We start from the raw sequence: 24,181 nt of genomic DNA on the forward strand, positions 1-24,181 counted from the left end.
GGAAATTAGAAGCAGTGTCTGTTGAAGTTTGCAGAGGACTCTGAACGGTGGCCCAGAAGTGCCACTAGAGTGGTAGTGAGCAGTCACTGTGGTCATGAAGCATCTCCCTCTGAAACAAAAGGAAATCACAGCCCACATTGACTAATGAATCCCACCAAAGGCTCTGAAGATCCTCCATACTAGATTCGCCTGAGAATGAACAATTGAGCCAATAAAATCTGATATGACTCATGAAAATTTTTAACTGGTATTTTGACTAACTAACAATAGAAAATAACCATACACTACTCTGAAACCTTTACTTTTTTTCTAAAATTGTTAACAAAAACATACCACAAGTCACAAACATTCAAAAAAAGATTTGAAACTCAGTTAAGAAAACCTTGATAGTGTCTATTCCCACACAGGTGACAATTACGGATGCTACATAATTAAAAACAATAGTAACAAGCAGCATAAATTTGAATCTTCACAAAATAACAGAGGAATGGGCATGGGACCACTTGTGACGACACAAACACAATCCTTCTCTGAGCAGATGAAACTTGGGCTGAAACTTTTACGGTAAGGAGCCAGCCATGGAACAGTCTTGGACAAGAGGATTCCAAGCATATAACAGACATGAGTAACCCACAGTTAAAGAATCTCTGTGAAAATAAGTTCTTTGAGAAGCAGAAGATAGGGAAAGCTGGGTTCTGGCAGACCAGGTAAAGGAAGACTGAAACATTCTCAACAGTTAAAGACATGCAAGGTCATGCACAACTTCTAGCGTATCATAGGCATAGCTAGGGACCCAACCACGTGTTCCAATGTTAATAATAAAGTATCATTTCCTTTAAGGAATCTCTTATTGAAATATAAAAAAATATAGTTCCAAATAGGGTAATGTCTGTGCAGCCTTTATTTTGCATCTTTTACTATATCCAAAATACTCTTTCCAATTGACAACTTGTCTTCAGAATTGTGACAGCAAGCAGGTGAGGAAGATAACAGAGAAATCAAATATGAAAAATCGGAATAAAATCATGGCAGGTGTTTCCCTTAGCCTGTCTCCTTTCTCTGTGGTAAGCGGCCTACTACCACTGAGCTACCATAGGAAACTGACGCACAACAGGAAACGTGGGACAGGCAGAGTCCTGACCATTGACAGTACCACCGCTGTGCCCCATCTCAACGGACACACAGACCTCTTTTGTTTTACAGGAATATTCCAAAAAAAAATTCCATTTGCCTCAGGACTGTAAGTCAAGGGAGGAACCACTCTGGCACTGAAGGACCCCAGGTACACCCGCGGTGGCTCCTCTGTAACCTTAAGATAGAAACATGTCGGTCTTGGTAGGCACAAGGGTATCACTCTCTCAGTGGCTCACTGCAAGAGGCAGAAAATAGCCAGGCAAATAGTCACCAAGCATAGACCTCATCAAAACGTTCACTCAGAAGCATTTAACCGCTCATCTTTCTTCACTGTCAGCATTTTCCCTCTTTTTCAGTTCTTCTACATTTTAAAAGGGTTTGGAGTTTGTAGTATATAAAGTCACACAGTACCACACTGAGATTTCTGGTTTTCGAAGCATGAATGATATCCATAGTTCCTCGCCAATAGGGTCAGCATTGCTATCTGTTAACAACGTCGGTTTTCCGTGACTTTTTTTTCACAAAAATCATAATTAACAGGTGTTGCAAAGTATCAATCAACAAGCTCCCACTACTAAGAAAGTTAATAAAATCAAAAAGAAATTAATTTTATCTTAGTTTTACGATGAAGTTGTCCAATTTACAAAAAAAGAATCACTATTTTGAGAACAAAGTGTCTATTGCTGAGTTAGTGAAAGACTTCCTACTTGTCTGCATGACAGGGAAGGAATAACAATCCGATTTTGGCAAAAGCAAATTTTGACACATACGCAAAACTCAGCAGCATCTCTCCACAAGGAAATAAATCAATTTCTCACTGCTCTTACCATATGTACACACTAATAATCAAAGAAATAGAGGCATGGCTGATCAGCAACTACACAGGGGCTCGGGAGGGGCAGCTGCTCCATCACACATTTTGGCTAAGCACAGTGACAGTTACTTACCCGATACCGTCAGTTAAGGTGTGTGTGCTTACCTAATTGTCTGAGAAAAATGGCATGCCATGCCGAGGAACTGCACAGTGGTTTGTATAAATCCATAGCTCGAAGGACACAAACCAAGCTCCTCATCTGGACGGGCGAAGCCAGCCCACATTCCAGACGGTTTCCCATTATACTTACACCTGGTCGTTTTCTCGTACCTGGTGACATATTTCGTGAACAATGACCATGGTGACATCCAGCAAATATGAAATGGATGAAACGCTGGGGTCCAGCAGGATCCTCTGTTCCACAAAAATACTTAGTCCCCAGTTCTCCATAGCAGCGTACGGATGCTTAGGCACAGCTAACAGATCTAGAAATAGAATAAAACAGTTCCAAAGGTTTTAGCAGCAACCCCAGATTCAAAATTTCTTAAGCTAGCCAGTTCAAAAGTGCTCATAAGAAGGAACACTTGCTCTTTATTACTACTTCCTTTAATTAAACACTCAGCCATGTCTACATGACAGTAGAAATATAGGCTATCACTATCGATGCTCGTCATATTCATTCATCACAGTTCATTTTCGGGCTCAGCACTCCAGGGGGCTGGAAGGATCCGCAACATTATTGATGGGCCCGTCCTAATAAGTTACAGAAAGTCAAGGAAGCCAAATGCACCAGGAAGCCAGAGTCAAAGGCTTTGTGCCTTCTAACGAAAATTTACTCAGCTCAGTGTGGGGCTGAGTATATTATCACTTTTATCTCAAATCTATCTCAGAGAAAACACTTCATATTAGTTTTTAAATGCACTGTCATTTTTTTTCTAATTTCGTAAATTCTAGTACATTCTTTTGGTCCTGTTAAAAATAAAATGATACATTTAATCTTAGCTTATAGAGAAAACTATGACGGTGGAGGCAGTGGCAGAGGGAGAATAGAGTGGACCCACGGGCTTCGGTCTGGGCTTGCCACCATCAACTACAGATGTGACATCACTAAATCACTTAGTTTCTCAGAACCACAATTCCCTCGCCTATAAAGTAAGGTTTATTGGCTTTTTCTTTAAAATGCCTTCCAGCTGGAAAAACCCATGATTAGATGAGTCTAAGAATGTGCGCTTATTTTAAAAGGTTGTGCAGCTATTATCAAGTTTTGATTAAAGTGAGCGAAGGAAATACATGTTTCACTTACTCTCCCTGCTCCAGACTCATAGCAATGGTAAATAAAATATTTAGAAAGAGGACTAATCCCCAGGCTCAGAAAGTAAATAAACCTCTCAGTGGAACTGAAATAGAACCCAAATGCAAAGTGGTTATTGTGTGAAGCTACAGACCTGCTGGTCTCTGGCTCCAAAAGCAGGCAGTAGCAGCTGGGAATTGGCTCCGGCAGGACACACTACAGCCAAAAATACCATTGCCAGGTTGACTGTTTGATGCCAAGGGCTGAGGTAAGGCATGCCCACTCAGGAGAAGAGCAGAAAATAGCTGATGCCCACTGCTTCCTGGAAATGCTAGTAAGGGCCAATTAGTGTTTGAACCCTGGCTCCTATGCATTTGTTCCTCATCATAATGAACACCCTCATTCCAAAATGGAAATCGGTCTCAGTATAATCCTTGGAGTAATGTACTCCAAGGCTATCAAGAAACTGTATGAGAATGTTCACTGTAATATTGTTTCTAAAAGGGAAAGGAGGAGGAAATTAAATGCTTTTCTGCCAAGATAATACACAAAGAAGTGAAGAAAGCATTCCATAAAGGAATAGTACAGAGCAATTAAAATAAATGATCTCACCACCGTGTTCTGCCACTAAAGGCACCAGCATAGACAATCTGAGAAACACAATAATGAAGAAAGAAGTTATGAAATGACCCCTTTACTCACCAGAAATAATGAAAACAATACTGCATAGTGTAAATGTGTTTCACGCATGCAGGTTACACAGAGAGTAATGGAAAATATCCATGCCAACAAACACAGTGAGCAATGGTAAAGACCCTAACTCTAACTCCAGGATCACGATTGCTATTGAGAAGAAAAAATAAGAATGGAGGACAGCCACATGAGGAATTAATGTCTTCATATCAATGTTTTAAAGCTGGTGGTGAGCACATCGATATTGGCATAATAGTATTCGTCCTTTTATGTGTGCTTTAAATATTTCACAACAAATAATTGAATAGAATAGTCAACAGTCTTAGCACACTATTGATTTATATTTATTTCCGTCTTTTCAGTGTGGATGCTGCTCTGAAATCTGAAATATGCATTAAAGGAAGCCAAATATATGCCCTAATTCTTCTCCAGCTTAAACTCACAGTGAAGACGTGACAACCGTAACACCGACAAACAGAACATTTAAAATTCTATGAGAGAAGATAAAATTATCTGATAGGAAGATTCTTGAAAAATGTATCATTTATCAGGCGTCAAACAGGCATGGAGGATAGCCTGTTCATTCCTAGGATTTTAATTAACAAAAATAAGTCACCTGTGCACCTATGTACACAGCAAAACCTTACTGATTTTATCGCCTTTATGAATGTATTGCTTTATTATTATTATTATTTATATTATTGTTCTGGTAAGCCCCTTACTATCTGCAGAGCAATGTTTATGCATGGAGAAGTTCAGCTAGTGACTAATAACTGAAAGAAAGAAAATGTAGTAATTAAGAAGTGCTAGGATTCCAGGCTGAGGTGGCGCACGCCTTTATCCCAGCACTCAGAAGGCAGAGACAGGTGGACCTCTGTGAGTTCGAGGCCAGCCTGGTCTACAAACGCTAGTTCCAGGACAGGCTCCAAAGCTACAGAGAAACCCTGTCTCATAAAACTAAAAAAAAAAAAAAAAACAAAAACAAAAAAAAAGAAGTGCTAGGAATGAATGTTACCGGCTGAATAAGTATGGAAGGCATGGGCAAAGCAGGTCTCTCTGCTATAATCACCTTTTCCCGGCATGTGAGCAATATTAGAAGCTAGCTTATTTGAAGACCTGTACAAGTATATCATGAAGGAGGATAGAAAACACAGCAGTGTGTTCATGTGGGGAAGTGCCAAATACTTTGCACAAGCAGAAAGAAGGCTTGTGTGTCTGCACAGTGACTGCCAGATCACAAGCGAGAAACTACCTCAGAAAACAAGCTGAATGTTTTCTGAGAAATGATGCCCAAAATAGTAAACCTCTGACCTCCACATGTCCTAGCATATACTAACATGTGTGTTCTTTCATACATACAAACACACACATACACAAATAAATAAATAAATAAATAAATGAATGAATAAATAAATAAATGAATGAATGAATGAATGAATGAATAGAAGGTATGATGAGGGGGCACTTGCTGGCTGGTACCAAAGATTTTAGACACTGATGGCTTATGCTTTCAACAGAAGTATGGAGGCACAGAAATCTGAACAACAGTGTCTTGGGTAACCAAGCAAGGACTTCTAACAAATAGAGCAAATTCAGATAAAGTGACTGATGGACAGGATTTAACATGGTGGGGTTAGTAATAATGGGCAGCTTCTTAGGTGTAGACATAGGAAAACAATAACTATGGGAAAATATATTTATGGATAACAGGGGAGGTAAAAGAAACAGAAAGTCAAAGTGGTCAGATTTGGTACTGACCACACATATAATAAGCTTTGTTTCAACATTTTGGAGAATTGGTCAAATAACTTTGGAAAGCACAGTTGTTATAACCATTCAGAAATTGAGGAATCTCAGAACACAGTCCTATATTTGAAGAATATCTGCATCAGTGAATTGCTAGGGGCTAATATGGCGCTGCTTCAGCCTAGCATTAGGAACCATGGTGGAGTCAAAATGTTCATTATGGAGATGGGCACGTAGACATTAAAGCATCAAGTTGTACACAAAATATACCCTGTGTTATACCTCAGTGAAGCTCCTTTGTAAAGGGTAAGGGTAACTGAAGTATTATTCTGCTTCTTTGAGGCATATAATGCTTACCCATTGAATTAAGTTCTTTTAATTTTGCAAAATAATGTGACTATATCCATTAAATTATGCATCCATAACTTTTTAATGTACCTTGAAAACAAGAAAACTCACATTTCAGAATATAATTGACTTAAAAATTCAAAGAAAGCCCTAGATAAAATTATACATTTTGTTCTTCAAAATCACAACTATCATCCAGAAAACTATAGCTAGACAGAAGGGGAAAATCACATAATACTAATGAATATAATGACCTACATTAACATAAAAGTCTATGTCTGCTCACTCCACTCCTCCTGACTCTGGTAAATTACAGTGCCTCTACCATCCCAGCACAAGGCTGAAATGGCTCAGACATGCTCTCCAACTTTTATTTTTTTCTGGCATTTCTGAGAACTGCATTATTGGTCTGTAGATCACAGCAGGGAGTCCATATTTTCCGCTCAATCTTCAGATTGACTTTTCGTTGTCACTTTGCTTTGGGTTTTTTGTTTGTTTGTGTACAGTGGTATGGGACAATTGTCTTTATTCTGTCAATTGTATTTTAAATGATCACTGATTGGCCAGTAGCCAGGCAGGAAGTATAGGTGGGACAACCAGATAGGAAGTAGAGGCGGGTCAATAAGAACAGGAGAATTCTGGGAAGAAGGAAGTCTAGTCTGCAGTTGTGACCTGAGCACAGAAGAAGCAAGATGTGACTGCCCTGCTGAATAAGGTACTGAACCACATGGGCTAATAATGGGCTATATGAGTTATAAGAGTTAATAAGAAACCTGAGCTAAAGGGACAATCAGTTTATAGTGAAGGTAGACCTTTGTGTGATTTCTTTGGGACTTAATGACTGCAGGAACTGAGCAGGACAGAAACTCTGACAACACTTTCTTGTCATTGTGGCTTTGGAAAAACAAAGTTCTCAGAATCTCCACTTGTTTTCTATGCAAGATGTGTGTGTGTGTGTGTGTGTGTGTGTGTGTGTGTGTGTGTATGTGTGTGTGTGTGGTTGAATTTCACTGTGGCCTCACTCAAACTTGCTCATTTTAAATTTTATTATACCTCATCCAAAACTCATCAGTGACAAAACACGTTTTCCAGCAGTGGGGATGAGACACCAAATTAGCCACAAAACCTTCAACCTATAACCCATCCTGCCTGCAAGATGTGCCGGGGCAATAGTGGTACAGAACTTGTGAGAACTGCCAGCCAGTGACTGATGTAACTTGAGGTCCAGGCCACAGGGACGTAGTCCATGCCTGACACTACTTTGATGGCCAGAAACAAGAAGTTGTATAGATCAGAGACTTAGGATAGAGCCAGACACAACTGGAAAAAGAAAAGAAAAGTCAATGATACGGTTACTAATGATGCTCTTCTATAGATTTGTGCCTAGCCCAATCATTATCAGAGAGACTTCCTCCCATAGCTAATAGAAGCTATATATATATAGGGACTCACAGTCAAACATTAGGTAGAACTCGGGGACCCCAGGAGAGTGGTGAAGGAAGGATTATAGGATCTAATGGGGAGAAGGACATAGGAGAAAACGGCCCATATAGGCAACAAATGAGGGCTCACAGAGTTGTCTAGTCCAGCCTTGATACAGTATTTGTTCATAGTCTTAATGCATTTTGTTATTCTGTGTCCAGTTGATATCCCTGAGATAACTGCTCTTTTCTGAAGGGAGAGAAGCAGATTTGGGGGAGAGGGTAGGTTTAATGGAATTTAGAGGGATAGAGGGAGAGAAAACTGCCATTAGGATGTATTATGTGAGAGAAGAAGAAATAAAAAGAAAAAGAAATCTCTCTTGTCATGGGAATGGGAGGAGAATAATTTAAAAGTGATTAACTCAGGAAGACAGTACCCTCATGAATAAATTAGTCACAAATGTGTCCATATTGTTTGACATTGCAGCACACATCATCATCATCTACAAAGTTTATGCTCCGGACCAATTTAAAACAGGAAATTTAAAAAGAACATTCATGTTTTAAACATGACTTTTTAAAAAATTATATCCATAGCGATCCTAGCATGTATGCATCCCATGAGCCACAGGCTGGAGACCTGGCTCTTCCTTTTAAGGAGCTTGAGTGGTTAAGTGTTCCCTTTCTATGCCTTTTGTTCTGCCATGACACTTTGCCTGCTCTGGAAGATTGCTGAATCAAGGCATTGTCTCATCAAACACAACAACAGTACCTTAACTTGCGTTTTCTAGCCTCTAGAACTGTGAGAGATGGGAATTATGCTACAGCAACCAGGGAAAGACACTTAAACTATCACTTCTTTTATCTGACTCTTTTCATCTACCCTAACATCATCCACTACCACCCACATGTACAAACAACTGTTCTGATGTCCAGATGAAAATGTCTAAAAGTTCTAAATGGGCTGTTGCTTGTTATGTCCCAACCATACCTATGGTTTTTTTAAATGGCCTCACTCCACTTTTAAAACTCTGGTTAATGCTTTAAGAAAGCTTAGATTTTTTTTTTACACTCCTGGGAATGTCAGTGACCATGAAACATTGTTCTGTCACCCTGAGAAGATCATCTAGGTGGGAGCCTGCAACCCTACAGAACTAGAAAATAAAGTCTGCCAATGAACAAAAATAACAAATGAGTTTCCAGCATTAGTGGCAGCATTATTGAGACCTTTCTGATACATTACCATGTTAGTTAGAAATAGACTCTAGTACGCTCTATGTTATTAAATAACCAATAGCAAAAGAAAATGCTTGCATCATCAGGTCCTGCTCCACTCCCACAACCACATGCTGAACTGTTAGATTACCATCAATAAATTGTAGAGAATAAGATGTCTAGACTGCAGCTCCTCAAGTCCTCACTCCAGAATAAAAGCCTATGGCCCAACATTTCAGGAACTCTGTTGTGTTTTTAGGTGTTCACTCCCCACTCTGTCTAAAGGTGATGAATACTGACTGATGCATGACTTCAGATATTTATCAATTATTCTTCTCTTTCACGACAGGTTCCCTTTTGTCTAAGCAACAGTCTCTAAAGCCTTGACACACACTATCATTATTTCTTTGTCTGCCGATGTCCTGCTTCTAGTCAGACACACCCAAAATCACCAATTCCTTGTGATTTTGCACCAAATTTTTATGCAGATTTAAGAGAGTAAGATAATCCCTAACAAATTCAGTTTTCCACTATTCCAGACTTCAACTTTTAAGATGAAAAGGAGAGAGGGGCAGGAGAAATGGCTCAGCAACTGAGAACATGTACCAAGGACCCAAGTTCAGTTCCAAGAACACATGTGATGTGATGTGATGTGATGTGATTGACAACCCCTTGTTATCCAGATACAGGAAACTACAATGGCTCTAGCCTTCTCAGACATCTGCCCTCATGCACATGCACATACACATGCATGCGCATGCATAAATACACACAAATAAAAGCAATAAGTATTGCTTTTTAAAAAAGTATATGAAGTCCTGAGAAGAGAAAAGGTTTAATTCCAAAGAAAGAAATATTGGGACCTGAAATGTAGTGATGGAGCGGACTGGCCTGCTTTTTGTCCCACCCAGCTCCTGGCCACAGGCTAGCTTATGCCCGGAAATAACAACACACAAACTGTATTCATTTAAACACTGCCTGGCCCATTAGTTCCAGCCTCTTATTGTCTAATTCTCTCATCTTGATTAACCCATTTCTAATAATCTGTGTAGCACTACGAAGTGGTGTCTTACCGGGAATGATTCAGCATGTTTGACCTGGTGGCTGGCTTCATGGCGACTGTCTCGGAGAGAAGAATCATGGCGACTCCCAGAGAGAAAAGGCATGACAATTGCCCGAGGCATCTGCCTCACTCCCAGCATTCTGTTCTGTCTACTCCACCCATCTAAGGGCTGGCCAATCCAATGCCCCAAGGCAGTTTCTTTATTAACAAATGAAATCAACACAAACAGAAGACTCTCCCACATCACTGAAAGGCATCTCAGTAGGTAAAGACACGTGCCACAATGCCTGATGACTTCTGTTCCACTCCTTAGCACCCACATAGTAAAGGAAGAGACTCACAAAAGTTGTTACTGACCTTAGGTGTGCTACTACACACTTGCACCTACAAATATGCATTTGCACATAAACCAAATGAATAAAGAGAGAGACAGAAAGAGAGAGGAAGAGAGAGAGAGAAAGGGAGGGAGAAAGGGAGGGAGGGAAGGTGGGAGAGAGGGTGGGGAAGAAAAGGTGAATGAATGAATGGAAGGATGGAAGGAAGAAAAGGAAGGAAGGGAGGAGAGAGAGAAAGAGAGAGAGAGAGAATTTACCCATAACTGATATTCACAAAAATAATTTTCAAACAGAAAAATGGCTTTTCTTTGGATGACAAGTCATGTTCAATTTTGTTAGCTACAGGCTCAGTCTGTATTCCCAAGATGCACAGATATATAACAATTAATGCAATCATTTGAGAAAGGGGCTTTACTTTTCCAGGCCCAACTCTCAATTCCATGGAAGGGCTTTTCCACAGGAAGGGCTCTGCTGACCTTAGGCCCTTAGTAATTTCTTTATTCCTAGTCAAATTTCCACTTAGCTCTATTCTCTCCGGGGTCTCAGAAAGAGTCTGAACTCTTCGCCTTGGTCCTTCCAACTCAAATCTCTGTTCTTCTCAAATCTTTATTATTTAGTTCCATCTCTTACTCTGTTTTTTTCACCTCACTTTATTAAACCTTATCTTCAGGACTTTCTTCCACCCTGCATCCTAGCAGCATCTCATTCGCTTTTTTCAGCTATCCTGCCTAGGCCTTGGTGATGAAGGATGGTGTATATAATGGTACCCGGTTCAAGTTTCAGATCTCACGGTGCCCGAGATCCAAACCCAGGCCTATCATTTATGAGCTATGGGACCTTGAACAAATTGCTCAGTCTCTTTTAGCTTTCATTTTGTCATTGATTAATGGGAGGTAAGAGTACCTGAATTTCAAGTTGTGAAGATTAATTGGTAGATCGTGTAAAGAGTTAGTTCTAGGTAGAATGCATGCTCAATCAACAATTCCCTATTTGTGGGTTTTTCATTTTTTCCATCTTGGGGAATTATTTGCAACACAGACGTTAGCTGGACAATAAAGAAGAATCTAAAGAAAAGTTTCTGGTCAGTCTGTCACATTGGAGATTTTGATTCCTGAATTAAACTTAGAAATTTTAAATCGGTATGTGGCACATCTAAAAGCACAATAGGACATGACATTATCATTTAGAGGCACAGACGAAAACCTGAGAGCATATCAGGTCAACAACCAAGGAGTTGGATTTTGTCTATGTCACGACTGGAACTTGTAGAAGATATCATGTATGCATGCAAGACTCAAAATAAGTGTCTTTATGCATGAATATAGAATTCCTTGTTTAGAAGATAGCATTCACAAAGATAGAAATTGAATTTTAAATAGTAATATTAATGAAATAAAACTTATAAGAGCTATCCACTTGCTATTTCTAACATAAGACCAGACATGCTTTTGCTTTCTCTTAAGTACATATTTTGAAGAAGTTTCTTACAAGCAGGCTAACTTCCCAAGGGTGCTGTTTCAGTTTGGCTTATGAAGGGGATTCTGTAGTTAACTATTCCATGATGCGGTCTCCAAAATCTACAAGCCAATCAGTCCTTCGGAGTTTCGAAGCAAAATCCACTTTTCTCCTGACGGACCTTCTATTTGCGTACCCTTCATCCACAACAGACCAATCTCGGCTCCATATTGTGACCTGGGACAGAATTTTCATCAGCGCCACTTGTGCTGACATGCTTTGCTTTTCACTTCCCAAGTTTGAGCAGTCTCCTGAATTAACATTAGCCCATAATACATAGTTAATGTTTGCGCCGCTCCTCCTGCCAGATGCTCAAGCGAAGGTTGTTAGGGGGTTTGGGGGGGGTTGTTGTTTTTGCCATTTCTGCAATCACTTTTCCTCACCACTTACTGATGAGTATCAATTGGGAAGGAGCAAAGTTTTTCATCTGCTGCTTGATTTTCTTTTACCCCCGAGAAAGAATTTATATGGCAAAGGACTTTTTCTGAATACACAGACCACATTTGTCAGTCTCTCACCATTTAATTTTTAAAATTATTCTGACTTTATCTTCCCTCGTTGTATTATGCATTTTCATCGCTGTGCCTCTAGCTCGGTCATAACTCATTGTCTTTGCTTTGAGGACTATGATTACACATGAACGTAGAGAATACACTAAGTGACCCCATCTGTATGAGCTGGTGACAAGCCAAGTACAATAGCACGATAGCTTTTATATACAACAAAGAGTATCTATTATGCAAGAGAATACAAATTGAATGTAAAGACTCCTATTTTTTTATATTTTCTTTTCTGAAACATAACACTACCTATCACATTTTCTGTAAGCCTACTTGCTATCCAAAACAATGGCTGAATTTACACATTTTCTGGGAAAATCATTTCCTTCTTTCTTTCTGAGAAAATATTCCACATCTATTTTCTACTCCAAGAGTTTTAGTACTCTTCCTCAATAATTACTGCCCATAACTTCATTTAACGAAGCAATGATAAGAATATGAATGCTGGAAGATTGCATCAGATGGTTATTATTCTAGACTTTCTGCCTCATTTTGGAATAGACCTATGTACTTGACTAAGGTCCCAGTCTAATAAAGTGTCTAAATTTATTTTCAGTGATTTATTTTAGAATTTCAAACATCACTATAATGAATTTTCACCATTTCCTTACCCAGCTCACCCCAAACTCCTCCCATGCCTTTGCATTCCCCTCTGAAATTCATGTCTTCTTCTCTAATCACCATTTTTATAAAAAAACATATAATTTTATATAATATCATAGAATCATATAACCTACTGAGTCCAATTAGTGTTACACATATCCACCTGGCTGTGGTGGTGACCGCTTGAGCGTGGGAAGTCTATCAGCTGCTTGTCCCTGAAAACCACGGACTCTCTTACCTTCACAGGCATCAACTGCCTATAGTTAGTTCCTTTGTAGGTAAATGGATGGAACTGTATATTACTATACTGAGAGAGGCAACCCACCTACAAAGACACACCAACACATGATCTCTCATGTATAGATCCTAGATCTGAATCTTTAGGTTTTGAGGTATAACCCAGAGTGACTATAAAAGCCAAGAAAATGAAAGTCTACAGGGGGCTAGGGGTCAAGAAATGGCTCAAGAATGGGTCAAGAAATGCTGTCAAGAAGACAGCAGAGCGTACATGCTATGAGGGGAGAAAGGAGAAATTGGGGAGGGAGTTAAGTGAGAAAGGGGTGGAAGGATACAGCAGACGAAGAGTAGAGAGAAATGAGTGCACTGCGAGTGGAGTATTTCTCTTGAGTACTCTTGGTCAGTGCACATGGCAGAGGGTATCTGTGAAGCCACCCAAAATAATACATGCTACTTGCCCTTGTTCTTGATCACCTGACACAGCTTTAGGGTAAGACTCCGTTGCTGATAACACTACACACTTCATCATAGATCTTGGAGAACTCAAGCTGCTCCTGACCTGGAAGCCTCCTTCCTAAAAATTAACACCCATAATGTTGGAGGGCACTACTATCCAGGCTGCTGCTGTTGGCATTTATAAATAATCATACCCAGTTTTCAATCCTGTGAACTACAATAATGACTGGTCAATAACATATGCCCAACAGGGCAACAGGGTCAGTAATGTCTCAGTTGTTAACCAACAGCTGTCTGATTGGATTTAAGGTCTGCTCAATAGGAGAAAAGCCATGTCTGCTAGTGTAAAACTAGGACTCCGTGGCTGAAATGTTTATAAAACCTAGATGAGACCCTATGGCTACCATTTTGCTAACTTGACATAGTATCCAACTGTTTTCTAAATACATTACTTTAGGCCAACGTGGTCTGGACTCTAGACATAGAAACATGAACAAGAAAGTCATAGTCTGTTTAAACTCTCACAAAGCCTAAAGACAAATGGGTTATACAATCATGTAAAAAAAATCACATATACTATAAGTACATATGAAAACAATTACACTATAGTAGATCAGCTATGATGAGCAATGGATATAACAAATGGACAGCACAGAGCAGAAACTATTAATATGATCTCAGTTCTGCTACTCCACTGAGCACGTTACTCATGTTTTCTGCCTTTAGTTTCCTCACCCAAAAAATAAGGATACACACATTTGTAATAACTTCACAGGATTACTGTTGGAACAGTTGCTAGAACACAATTTTCAAAGGTCCCACCTACTTCTCCATACTTTTTTAGCACATATGGTGACTTTTTCTCCACACTCTTTTTAATAAAGATGTTCATATGGCATTGGATATAAGTCCCCTCTAAAGCAAAGTGTAGGTACATACCTGATACATACCTCATCATATTAAAAACCAGGTCTCAAGGTCAGAGCCACTCATCTGTGTTATAAACAAGGGTCTCTCTTGGCCCTCTTTATGTAACTCTAGGGAGTTGAGGTTCAAAGAACTGACACTCGGGATTATACACACACATACATACAGAGAGAGAGAGAGAGAGACAGAGAGAGAGAGAGAGAGAGAGAGAGAGAGAGAGAGAGAGAGAGAGAGAGAGAGAGAGAGAGAGAGAGAGAGAGAGAGAGAGAGAGAGAGAGAGACTCTGACTTCTATTCCAGGAGTAATAACAAAACAAAGTATTTATTTCAAGTTCATGAGCTCATGTCTTCTGAATCCATGCAGAAAAGAATGTCAGGATGCCTGTTCAGATACAAATATGGTGATAAAATTTCAGAATGTCTGTAATTCCTTGCTATGTGAATTCATATATACATTTCAGTGCCCAGTAAATAATTAGTTGTGAATAGTTGTCAGCTACTATGGGAGACAGAAATATAGTCCTTCAAGGATGCTGATACCTTCATTATCACAGCTTCTATCATCTATCTATCTATCTATCTATCTATCTATCTATCTATCTATCTATAAATCTATCTATCATCTATCTATATGTCTGCCATTTCTTTTCAGGTCACTTGCAAAGAATAATTAAGATTGCAAATAAAATTGAAACTGCTGACCATATAGCACTGAGATGGGAGAAATACATTGGATGATCTAAATTTACTGAACAGTGGAAAGAGCTTTGAACATTAAAAACAGAAAAGAAAAAAAAAAGAATCTGTGTCAGTGTGATGTAACATGGAAAGTGTCCTACAAGACTCTGCTCGCTTTGAAGGAGGAGGTAAACCATGAGCCAAGGGATACATGAAGTCTAAAGTATGAAGATTCTTTTCTAAGAGCTCAAACAAGATCAGGGTCAGACTTTTAACATACATATTGTAATAAAATAAGCCACTGAGTGTGGGCTAAGTTGTTGTAGGATCAAAAGAAATCTAAGCCAATGTTAGTATCATCATTATTGCCATTGTTATATAAAATAAATTCTTTATATTGATGTGAGAGTAAAGAAACATATATACCCTGCCAAGTCCCAAAAAAAAAAAAGAATAAAGAAACACATTCTAAGGAAAGTCAGTGATGAGCTCTAGTCATGAATGGAGGGTAACCTTGGAAAAGGGTGCTTACCCTTAGAAGGCAGTTCTCACAAAGCAGCAAGAGAACAGAGTACCACCACCGAGAAGACTTTGGGTCAAAGGGCCAAGCATATTAGAACAAGCACTTCTTTGGACAATTAAGTTTAGTTGTTCCAGAAACTTTTCAATGAACTAGAGCTAAATGGTTGAAGCACGGGGGACAGGCTTGGATGAAGAAGCAAATTCAAGTCATTATAAATAGATCAATGAAGGAGATACTATGGCCCAAAGTGAGTGGAGAGGGAACTAAGCCAGACATCAAGGAGTCCTGAGACTAAAGGGCTGGGAATGTGGTAAATGATAAATGTCCACAAAAGATATTGACATGAAAATGTCATAAGAGAGGAAAAAAGAGATGACAGAGCATGCAATCACATCCGTCAAGAGTAGTGATACACCCTAACAGGAGAGAAAACTTGACAGTCTATGAATATCTTAGCCAATATATCCTAAATCGACTGAATTTCAGTTGGTGCCTCCAAAGAGGACTGATTTAACATTCATATTCATTTCTAAATTTTATTTAAAATTAAATAAAATTATTTGCACAGATATAACGCCAATGTAACCATGTGGATAACTACCATCACCTAAATGGGAAAGCAATGCAATGGTCCCCTTATCGACAGAGAAGTTCCCAGATACCTAGTAGTGGTCGAAAACTGAGTATAACACTGAGCCCTGTACACATAGTGTTTTTCCTGAATGTATATACATAATATCATTTATTAATTAAACATCAAAAGTGATGAAGAAAAATTATTGCAAAAGCAAGTATTAAAGTGCATTATAATAAATGTAAGTGAATGTAATCTCATCCAAATTGTCTTATCATATTAGATTTATCTTTCTTCTTGTGAAAGTATACTATATTGAGATGATAACGTATTGAATCTTGAGATGATAACAATATCTATATTGGAATAACATGGAAAAGGCATTGTGGTATGGTATCAAATAGTATAGGCTATTACGTAAGAGTCACTTAGGCATCTACAACAGCAGATCTCATTTCCTAGTCAGGTACAAGTGTGACGTGAGGTTGTGATATATACAATATGAATTCACTAGACAACCTGTTGTTCATATCTCTATTCATCCCACTACTCAAAACAGCTTATCACTTAAACTTTGTGAATTGTTCTTATCTGGCATTCTCCATTTAATATTTTTTTTTTTTTTTTGGTTTTTCGAGAGCAGGGTTTCTCTGCAGCTTTAGAGCCTGTCCTGGAGCTAGCTCTTGTAGACCAGGCTGGTCTCGAACTCACAGAGATCCACCTGCCTCTGCCTCCCGAGTGCTGGGATTAAAGGCGTGTGCCACCACCGCCCGGCTCCATTTAATATTTTTAAACCATGACTGACTTCAGATCAATGAAACCTCAGAATGCGAAGAGGAAAAAAAAAAGTAAAGGCTGAACTATTATAGCCATTAGTGGATATTCCTCAGCCCCTTGGAGGGTGCCATTTGCCAGAGTGGGTTTATCCTGTAGCGCGGAACTCCAGATGCTTGAGTCTGAGGTAACTGGGAGTGGTGTGAGAGAATGGGATAGATCATCCACAGCACTGAGGTAACATATTCACATTTCCAGGCAAAGAAAATGTGAAAACGGTTTACTTTGTAAAGGGGCATTCTTAATTCCTAAAATTTACTTTCATGTATGTTTCCAAATTTCTATGTGTTTCAGCTAAAGAACAAAGTTATTTGCACTGAAATAACTGAAAGCAACTATTTATGTAGGTTTATGGAAATGGAAACAAGGATTCATGATGCCTGAGGGCCATTCTCAGTATGAACCACACTAGCAGTACACGCAGCATTCGATAAACAGTGAGCAGAATTCAAAGGAACCAAAGTTGAGTTCTTAGTCTATAGAGCTTTACCATTAGTTTTACACCACATCAAATACTTTTGATGTGCCAAGGGAAAAATAACTGACATCATGTGGCTACTTGTTGATTTTTCTTTTATCACTTTTGGTTGGAATACAAAGTATAAATTGATATTAACTGGCATCTAGCATTACACAGGGTTTTAGAGTTCGAGTAACATGAAAAGAACATATGGAAACACATTATGAATTTTAAGGTTTCCTAGGGAAATCTCTGAAGGGGGCAAGGAATGGTGTTTTATAAAACAATACAATTATAAGAAGAAAACGCGTGTTTGATAGTGTTACTTTAGTGTCTTGACACTAACGCAAAGATAATTTGCCCAAAATGAGCTAAAATAGAGCTTGCTTTCAATTTAGTTCTTACACTGCCTCAGACTAAAAGATGTTTCTGTAACCCGGAGTTGTAGATTTAAATTTTGAAACAGTACATGTCTTTCAATGCTATGAGGAAAAATGAATGTCACATCTGTGGAGTATTGATCAAAATATGAGCAGCATCTTTTGTTACTGTTACTTTGTAATAAGTATCTTCTCGCAAATATAAAGAAACTACCCTTTTCCAAATTTCTCCACAAAAGAGTTTCTAAGAGCATCTGCCCAATGCTTTTATTCTTCAAAACCCATTACTGCAGTGCCAAATATTCCCTGGTTGAATTCATATTAGATAAAAAAATGAAGTACAGAAATATCTAATAAAGAGTCAGAGATTGAAGTGAACACTTTACCATGTATGTTCCAGTATCTAATGTGCAATACCAACCTCCACTCTCAAAGCATATTCTCTAAGGAGGAAAATGTTTTATACCCATAAGGGGGAAATGGCAGGAAAAGAGAAGTTTTTATCTCATCATGAGGGAACAGACCCGATGGAAAATCTCTCGCAGCCATTTTCCTGACACCAAAGTTAATAGAGCACAAGGGTTCTATAGCTCAGGATGACAAGCAACGGACCACAGAGTACTTTTGGCAGGGAGTCTAGCAGGAGGAAAATGAAAACTCTCTTATTATGCACATTTCCTTTTTCTAACACACTCTGCAAGTCTTATTTGCTGGAACTTATACGCAGCAATATGTTAGATAGTTATCTAGATAAACTCCAGTATTCTCAGGCAGACACATTATGGAGTTCTGAGGTTAACGAATTAAAGGCCTCAGGTGAGCTGGGAAGTTGCCTTGCCTCAAAATGCCTGTGGGTGTTAAGACTGGGCAGTTTTCAGTCTAGATACAGGTGGGGGGCTTGGTCCTGCCTCAAGTGACTTTGCTGACTCCCCATGGGAGGCCTCACCTTCTCTGAGAAGTGGCTGGTGGGTGGGGTGGGGAGAAGTTGGGGGAAGTGGGAGGTTGGAAAGAGAGGGAACTGGAATTGGTATGTAAAATAAGATTGTTTTAAAAAGAAAAAAAACGATTGGGCAGCTTCAGATGAGGTCAACACACCAACATCTATTAGCACCCACCATCTTGAGGCTACAAAGGAAGAGACACCTGGAGATGGAGTCTTCCATCCCAACAACCCCCCTTTATGCCGTAGAAAATTCTCAGATCCCCTGTACACTGGCACAGTCTCTACTCCCTCATTGAAACCACTACCCTTCATTGTTTAGATCAAGGACAGTCTCCTCTTCCTTTTAACATCAGCTCCATCAGTCCTTGCTTAACAAGAACGGCACTAAGATGCAGAGGTCCAAGAGATAAAGACATCTGCTTGCATTGTGCATCAGTTTTTGGGATAGTTAATTCCCAGAAAAGGAAGCAATAGCATCCTTCCAACCTAGACAGCGAATCTGACAAAATGGTTGCAATAGCCCAGAAGATTGACGTGCCATCACCTCTCTGTGGTTAAGTGTTATACATGCAAACACACACACACAGTCCCAATAGTGATGTATGATAAGCAATCCCTTATGACTCAGACTGTAACTGTTGTTGAATAGCATGACTATATCTGTGTGTGTATATATATCATATATACATATATGTACATGTCACGCTTACATAATTTATATATTATATAACATATTTGTGTATATAAACATATGCTACATACTATTACATATGTGCACATTAAAATATAGAATATGAAGATTATACATAGAAAGAACAGCTATTTATGTAAGATTTAAACACAGTACAATGATTCAATGATTCCAAGCTCATACTCTTTTATATGTAGCCTTATATACTCAATGCATATGAAAAGGTTAACAACAGGCCATGTGGCCAGGCGGTGGTGGTGCACGCCTTTAATCCCAGCACTCAGGAGGCAGAGGCAGGAGAATCTCTGTGAGTCTGTGGCCAGCCTGGTCTACAAGAGCTAGTTCCAGGACAGGCTCCAAAATTACAGAGAAACCCTGTCTTGAAAAATCAACCAACCAAACAAACAAACAAAACACAGGCCACATGGCATTCAAATTAGCTATATAAATAAGATACGTTTGATTTTGATTTTTGATATTTCTGTATATCAGCCTATTTTGAATTTGCAGGTGACTATTTTTATCAGTTATTAATGACTAGGTATGTTCTAATATCTATTATGATTGTTATCTATCCCCAATGCTTTTATTTGGTAAAAGAATTACAAATTGATTCATTAAAGTTGAAGAACTCAATTTCAGGAAAATTGATAATGTCTACAATTACGTGGAAAAAAATCTATTCTTCAAAATCTTCAGGCTTGATTAACACACAAATATTTTAAAGTATCAGCTACTAAACAATATAAAATATCTAGTTATTTTGCATCATATAACATGTTCATTATTGTTACTATTACATCACAAAGACATATCAAAGTACAAGATTCCATATGACACTTTCCAAAAGTCCAGAATTATCTAGAAGGTTTTTATATTTTTTTCTATTCTAATTATCTAATGGGAAAATTTAGCACAAGGCAATTTCAGAACCAAAGCTAGCACACAATTATCAAAAGCCTAAAGTTTCTAAGTTGGCATCATGTTATCTTTCAGATCTCTGTTAAACAATCATGTCTCCCCTCAGCCTCTTCCAACCATCTCACTCTTTTTGGGCTGTGGGATGGAGGTAGAAAAAGTAAGCTGTTCAGCGAGTAAGAAGGAGTTCTCTGTATGCTGAAGCTGGAGATGCATGAGGGAAAATAGCAGGAGGCAAATTAGGATGGAAACGAATAAATATTGAAGGATACCACATCTCTTTAGGAGTTCTTAACTCCGGAGGTGGAAACTCAGGAACAATTTGCATTCAGGGAGGAAATTGTCACAGCAGTCGCCTTGGCCCCAGGTGTGGAAGAGGAGGCAGCAACTTCAGCATGACTGGTGTTTTGAGTGCAGACTCCCAGAACCAGTTTCCCATCTACCTATTCAAAGATTGCTTTTTGGCAAGATCCTCCTTGAGCAATCCCCGTCTGAGAGGCGCTGACCTAGTGCAGAGCTTCATGCTGGGTGCTTTCCGCTAGGGTACCAGGAGTACTCAGGAAGAGAGAAAAGTCAACCGGAACTTTCTGCATCTGTGCCTGCGTGCCTGTGTGCGTGCATGCATGTTGTGTGGTGTGTGTGTGTGTGTGTGTGTGTCTATTTTCATGTGATCCAGTGAGAAATAGATTAAGTTTTTCCAGTATTCTCTATAAAAGCTGATACAAGAACTTTCTCTAAATGTCTGCAGCAGCGACCTTGAACCTGGAGCAACAGCTCAACAGAGGGATTACAGTACTGACTTTCTCATTGGTGCACTCTCAAGAAACTAGAGCATGTGGCCATATCTGAGTGAAATGGATTTAGTTTTATTTGGAAAAAAAATTGTTGGAGGCTAATAGTAATAATGCAGAATATAACCCCCTCATACAAAGATACACACATATTAGCACACATAAACAAATACATATACACATATACATACACATGCACACACATAAACACAAATACACACACACACACGGCAAGAAAAGAGCATAGCTGATAGTGCTTTGATTCTTAGTAGGAATAAGCAGCTTTGTGAAGTATATATCGGCCAGGAATTTTCTAATTATTAGAATTGTATCCTAGTTATATTGTGACACCTTGCACCATCGTTGTCAAGCCCCGCCCTAGCACTAGACATCCCCTGATTTAGAATTCTATTAGCCTAGTCTTGGGTTTCCTATTAAAATAAGGAATAGAGGCATTAAATAAATTACTCAGACAAACATAGTACTGACAGAGATGGGAATCCAAATTTTGGCAATCTGACTTCACTGCTCTAGTCATAAAGTCTATTTCCATAGCATTATAAGATTACAAAAACAAATATTTTCACTGCATAGTACAAAGAGAGACTTTAACTTCATCAACAAGAACTATAGTTTCCCCAGGTTTTAAGGGTTCTCCGTTAATAGGTTCACCATCATAGCCTCAGACCTCAGGCCTATACTGCAGGCATGCTCAGTTTCAAGGCCCATGCCAGCACGAGGCCATCCTCTGAGGACTTGGGTCTAGACATGACCTTGTGGATTCAGACTCTATACCTACCTCAATCCCGGCAGCACCTACAAATGAGAACAAAGCCAGCAACAGGTTCTAGATCAGCAATGTGGGCCCGATTTCAGCCCAGTCTGTGGACACTGGCTACAGAAGCCCCACCCCCATAGGGTCAGATATAAGCTTATCCCTCTGAACTTTATCAGGAATGCCGTGTCAGCGCAAATCCCATAGCCTTAGGTACCAAGTCTGTACATGTGTTGACCCAGGAAAGAGGCCTATCTCAAGCCTGTCTGTCATCCTGCATGATGGGCTGTCTAGAATCTTTAGAAAGAACCTTCCCCCAAAGAGTCCAGTTTGCAAAAGCTATTAAGTTCTTACTTCGACAATTGTGTTGACACCAGTGCAGAGACTGGTTCAAGAATAATCTGAAATAGCATAATAAAAACAATTTAAAGAAGAATAATTTGGAAGCTGAATACTACCAAAGAAAAAGAACACAGAACCAGTGATCAACCCCACATAAATGAAGATTTATGAATTATCTGAAGAACCTGAAATAATCTTTTCAAGGATGTTGTAGACTATTAGCTTAAGACGTGTTATATTTGTTTATTTTGTAAAGTATTTGTTTAATGATAAAAAGATGTGTTGCATTCTTTTATGCTGAATTTGTTTAACTCTGTGAAACTGTGTTACTTTGCCTGTCTAAAACACCTGATGGTCTAATAAAGAGCTCAACAGCCAATAGCAAAGCATGAGAAAGGACATAAAGGACTAGCAGGCAGAGAGAATAAATAGAAGGAGAAATCTAGAGAGAGAAGATAAAGGACCAATTAAGAGGAGAACAGAAAGACATTGGGGGCCATACAAATACACAGCAAGTTCAAAGAGTAAGAGATAAAGAAAGGTGTATAGCAATGTAAAAGCCCAGGGACAAAGACAGACAGGATATTTTAAGAAAAGCTAGCTATAAACAAGCCAAGCTAAGCCTAGGCATTCATAAATAAGAATAAGACTCTGTGTATTTACTTGGGAGCTGGGTGGAAGACGCCCAAAAATAGCGAGCGCTAAGAGTTTAAAAAAAAAAGAAAGAAAAAAAAAAGAAAAAGAAAAGAAAGCTCAGCAAAATACACAGAAAGGAAAAACAAATGTGATTAAAAAACACAATAAGATGAAGAAAAATAATAGAAACAAATGGGAATATAAATTGTGTTCATGAATTATAAGAATTAATATTTTTAAAATATCCATAGTCTCCAAAGCCATCTAACGATGTGAAAAAACACCTATCAAAATTCTAGTGATCCTGCCAAAACATGGGAAAAACAATTCTAAAATCACACAGCACGGCAAAAGAGTCTAACTATCCAGAGCAATAGACAATTGATGGGAGAGAAAGCATTAGTCTCTATTGATCATATGGCAGATTTCCCATTGCTTCCGTGGACACGTGGACACCCCTCATCGGTGCTCACATAAGAATCATTAACTGGACTTCATAAGTCATCCAAAAGGGTGGGAGATAAGTTGGGATGGTAACAAGTGACCATGACGAGGGACATGAAGGGAATTGGAGGGGAAAATGGGAATAGATAAAATCATATTTCATTGTTCACATATATAAAATTCTAAAAATTAAAGAAAAGTTAGAGAGAATAGAGTCTGACATGAGATACACTTCTTCTTGCAGTGGATGGAAACTAGGACAGAGACTCATAACTGGACAATAGGCAAAGATAGAAAGACCAGCCACTCAACCCTAAATAAAATGTTTTTACAAACTCCCTCCCTCCCAGGCCCAGGGATCTATACAGAAAAGGATGTGGATAATCGGAAGAGCCAGAGGCAGTGGATAAACCCATGGTGATTGTACTGTCTAGACACAACAGGACTAACACATATATATCAACTCAAAGACTGTGACAGCGTGTACACAACCTGCACAGGTTCAAACAACAAAAAGTCCCAGCACTGAGAAGGGAGATAGATACAAAGTCCCATCCCTAAGGAAGAGGCTATTTGCAATTGACAGCCTGTTTGGCAAGGGAGTATCTGTTTTCTCGAATGAACTGTTTCTATGTATGTAAACCACACTCTAGGGAATATGCCATACCCAGGGGAATCTTGGCCAAGTCAAAATAGACTCCATGCTTTATATTTTGTACTTTTTTTTTTAAATTTTGTTTTTCTTGGGTATCTTTGTCTTACTGATTTCTCATTTTTAGTTTGTTTGATTGCTTTGATTTTCATTTGGCATTTTGTTATTGTTGATTTCCTGATT

General features: G+C 38.9%; 1 protein-coding gene across 1 annotated transcript in view; it reads right to left on the reverse strand.

The window, feature by feature from the left end:
- The window catches only part of Trhde (thyrotropin releasing hormone degrading enzyme), a 377,936-nt gene that overhangs the window by 184,395 nt on the left and 169,360 nt on the right, over nt 1–24,181 (reverse strand). The window contains 1 exon segment of the mRNA XM_038315022.1: nt 2,279–2,433. Within this exon segment, the coding sequence (XP_038170950.1) occupies nt 2,279–2,433 (155 nt within the window).

This window comes from Arvicola amphibius, chromosome 17 (genome assembly GCF_903992535.2).
Source record: "Arvicola amphibius chromosome 17, mArvAmp1.2, whole genome shotgun sequence".
In the NCBI taxonomy this organism is placed as follows: domain Eukaryota; kingdom Metazoa; phylum Chordata; class Mammalia; order Rodentia; family Cricetidae; genus Arvicola; species Arvicola amphibius.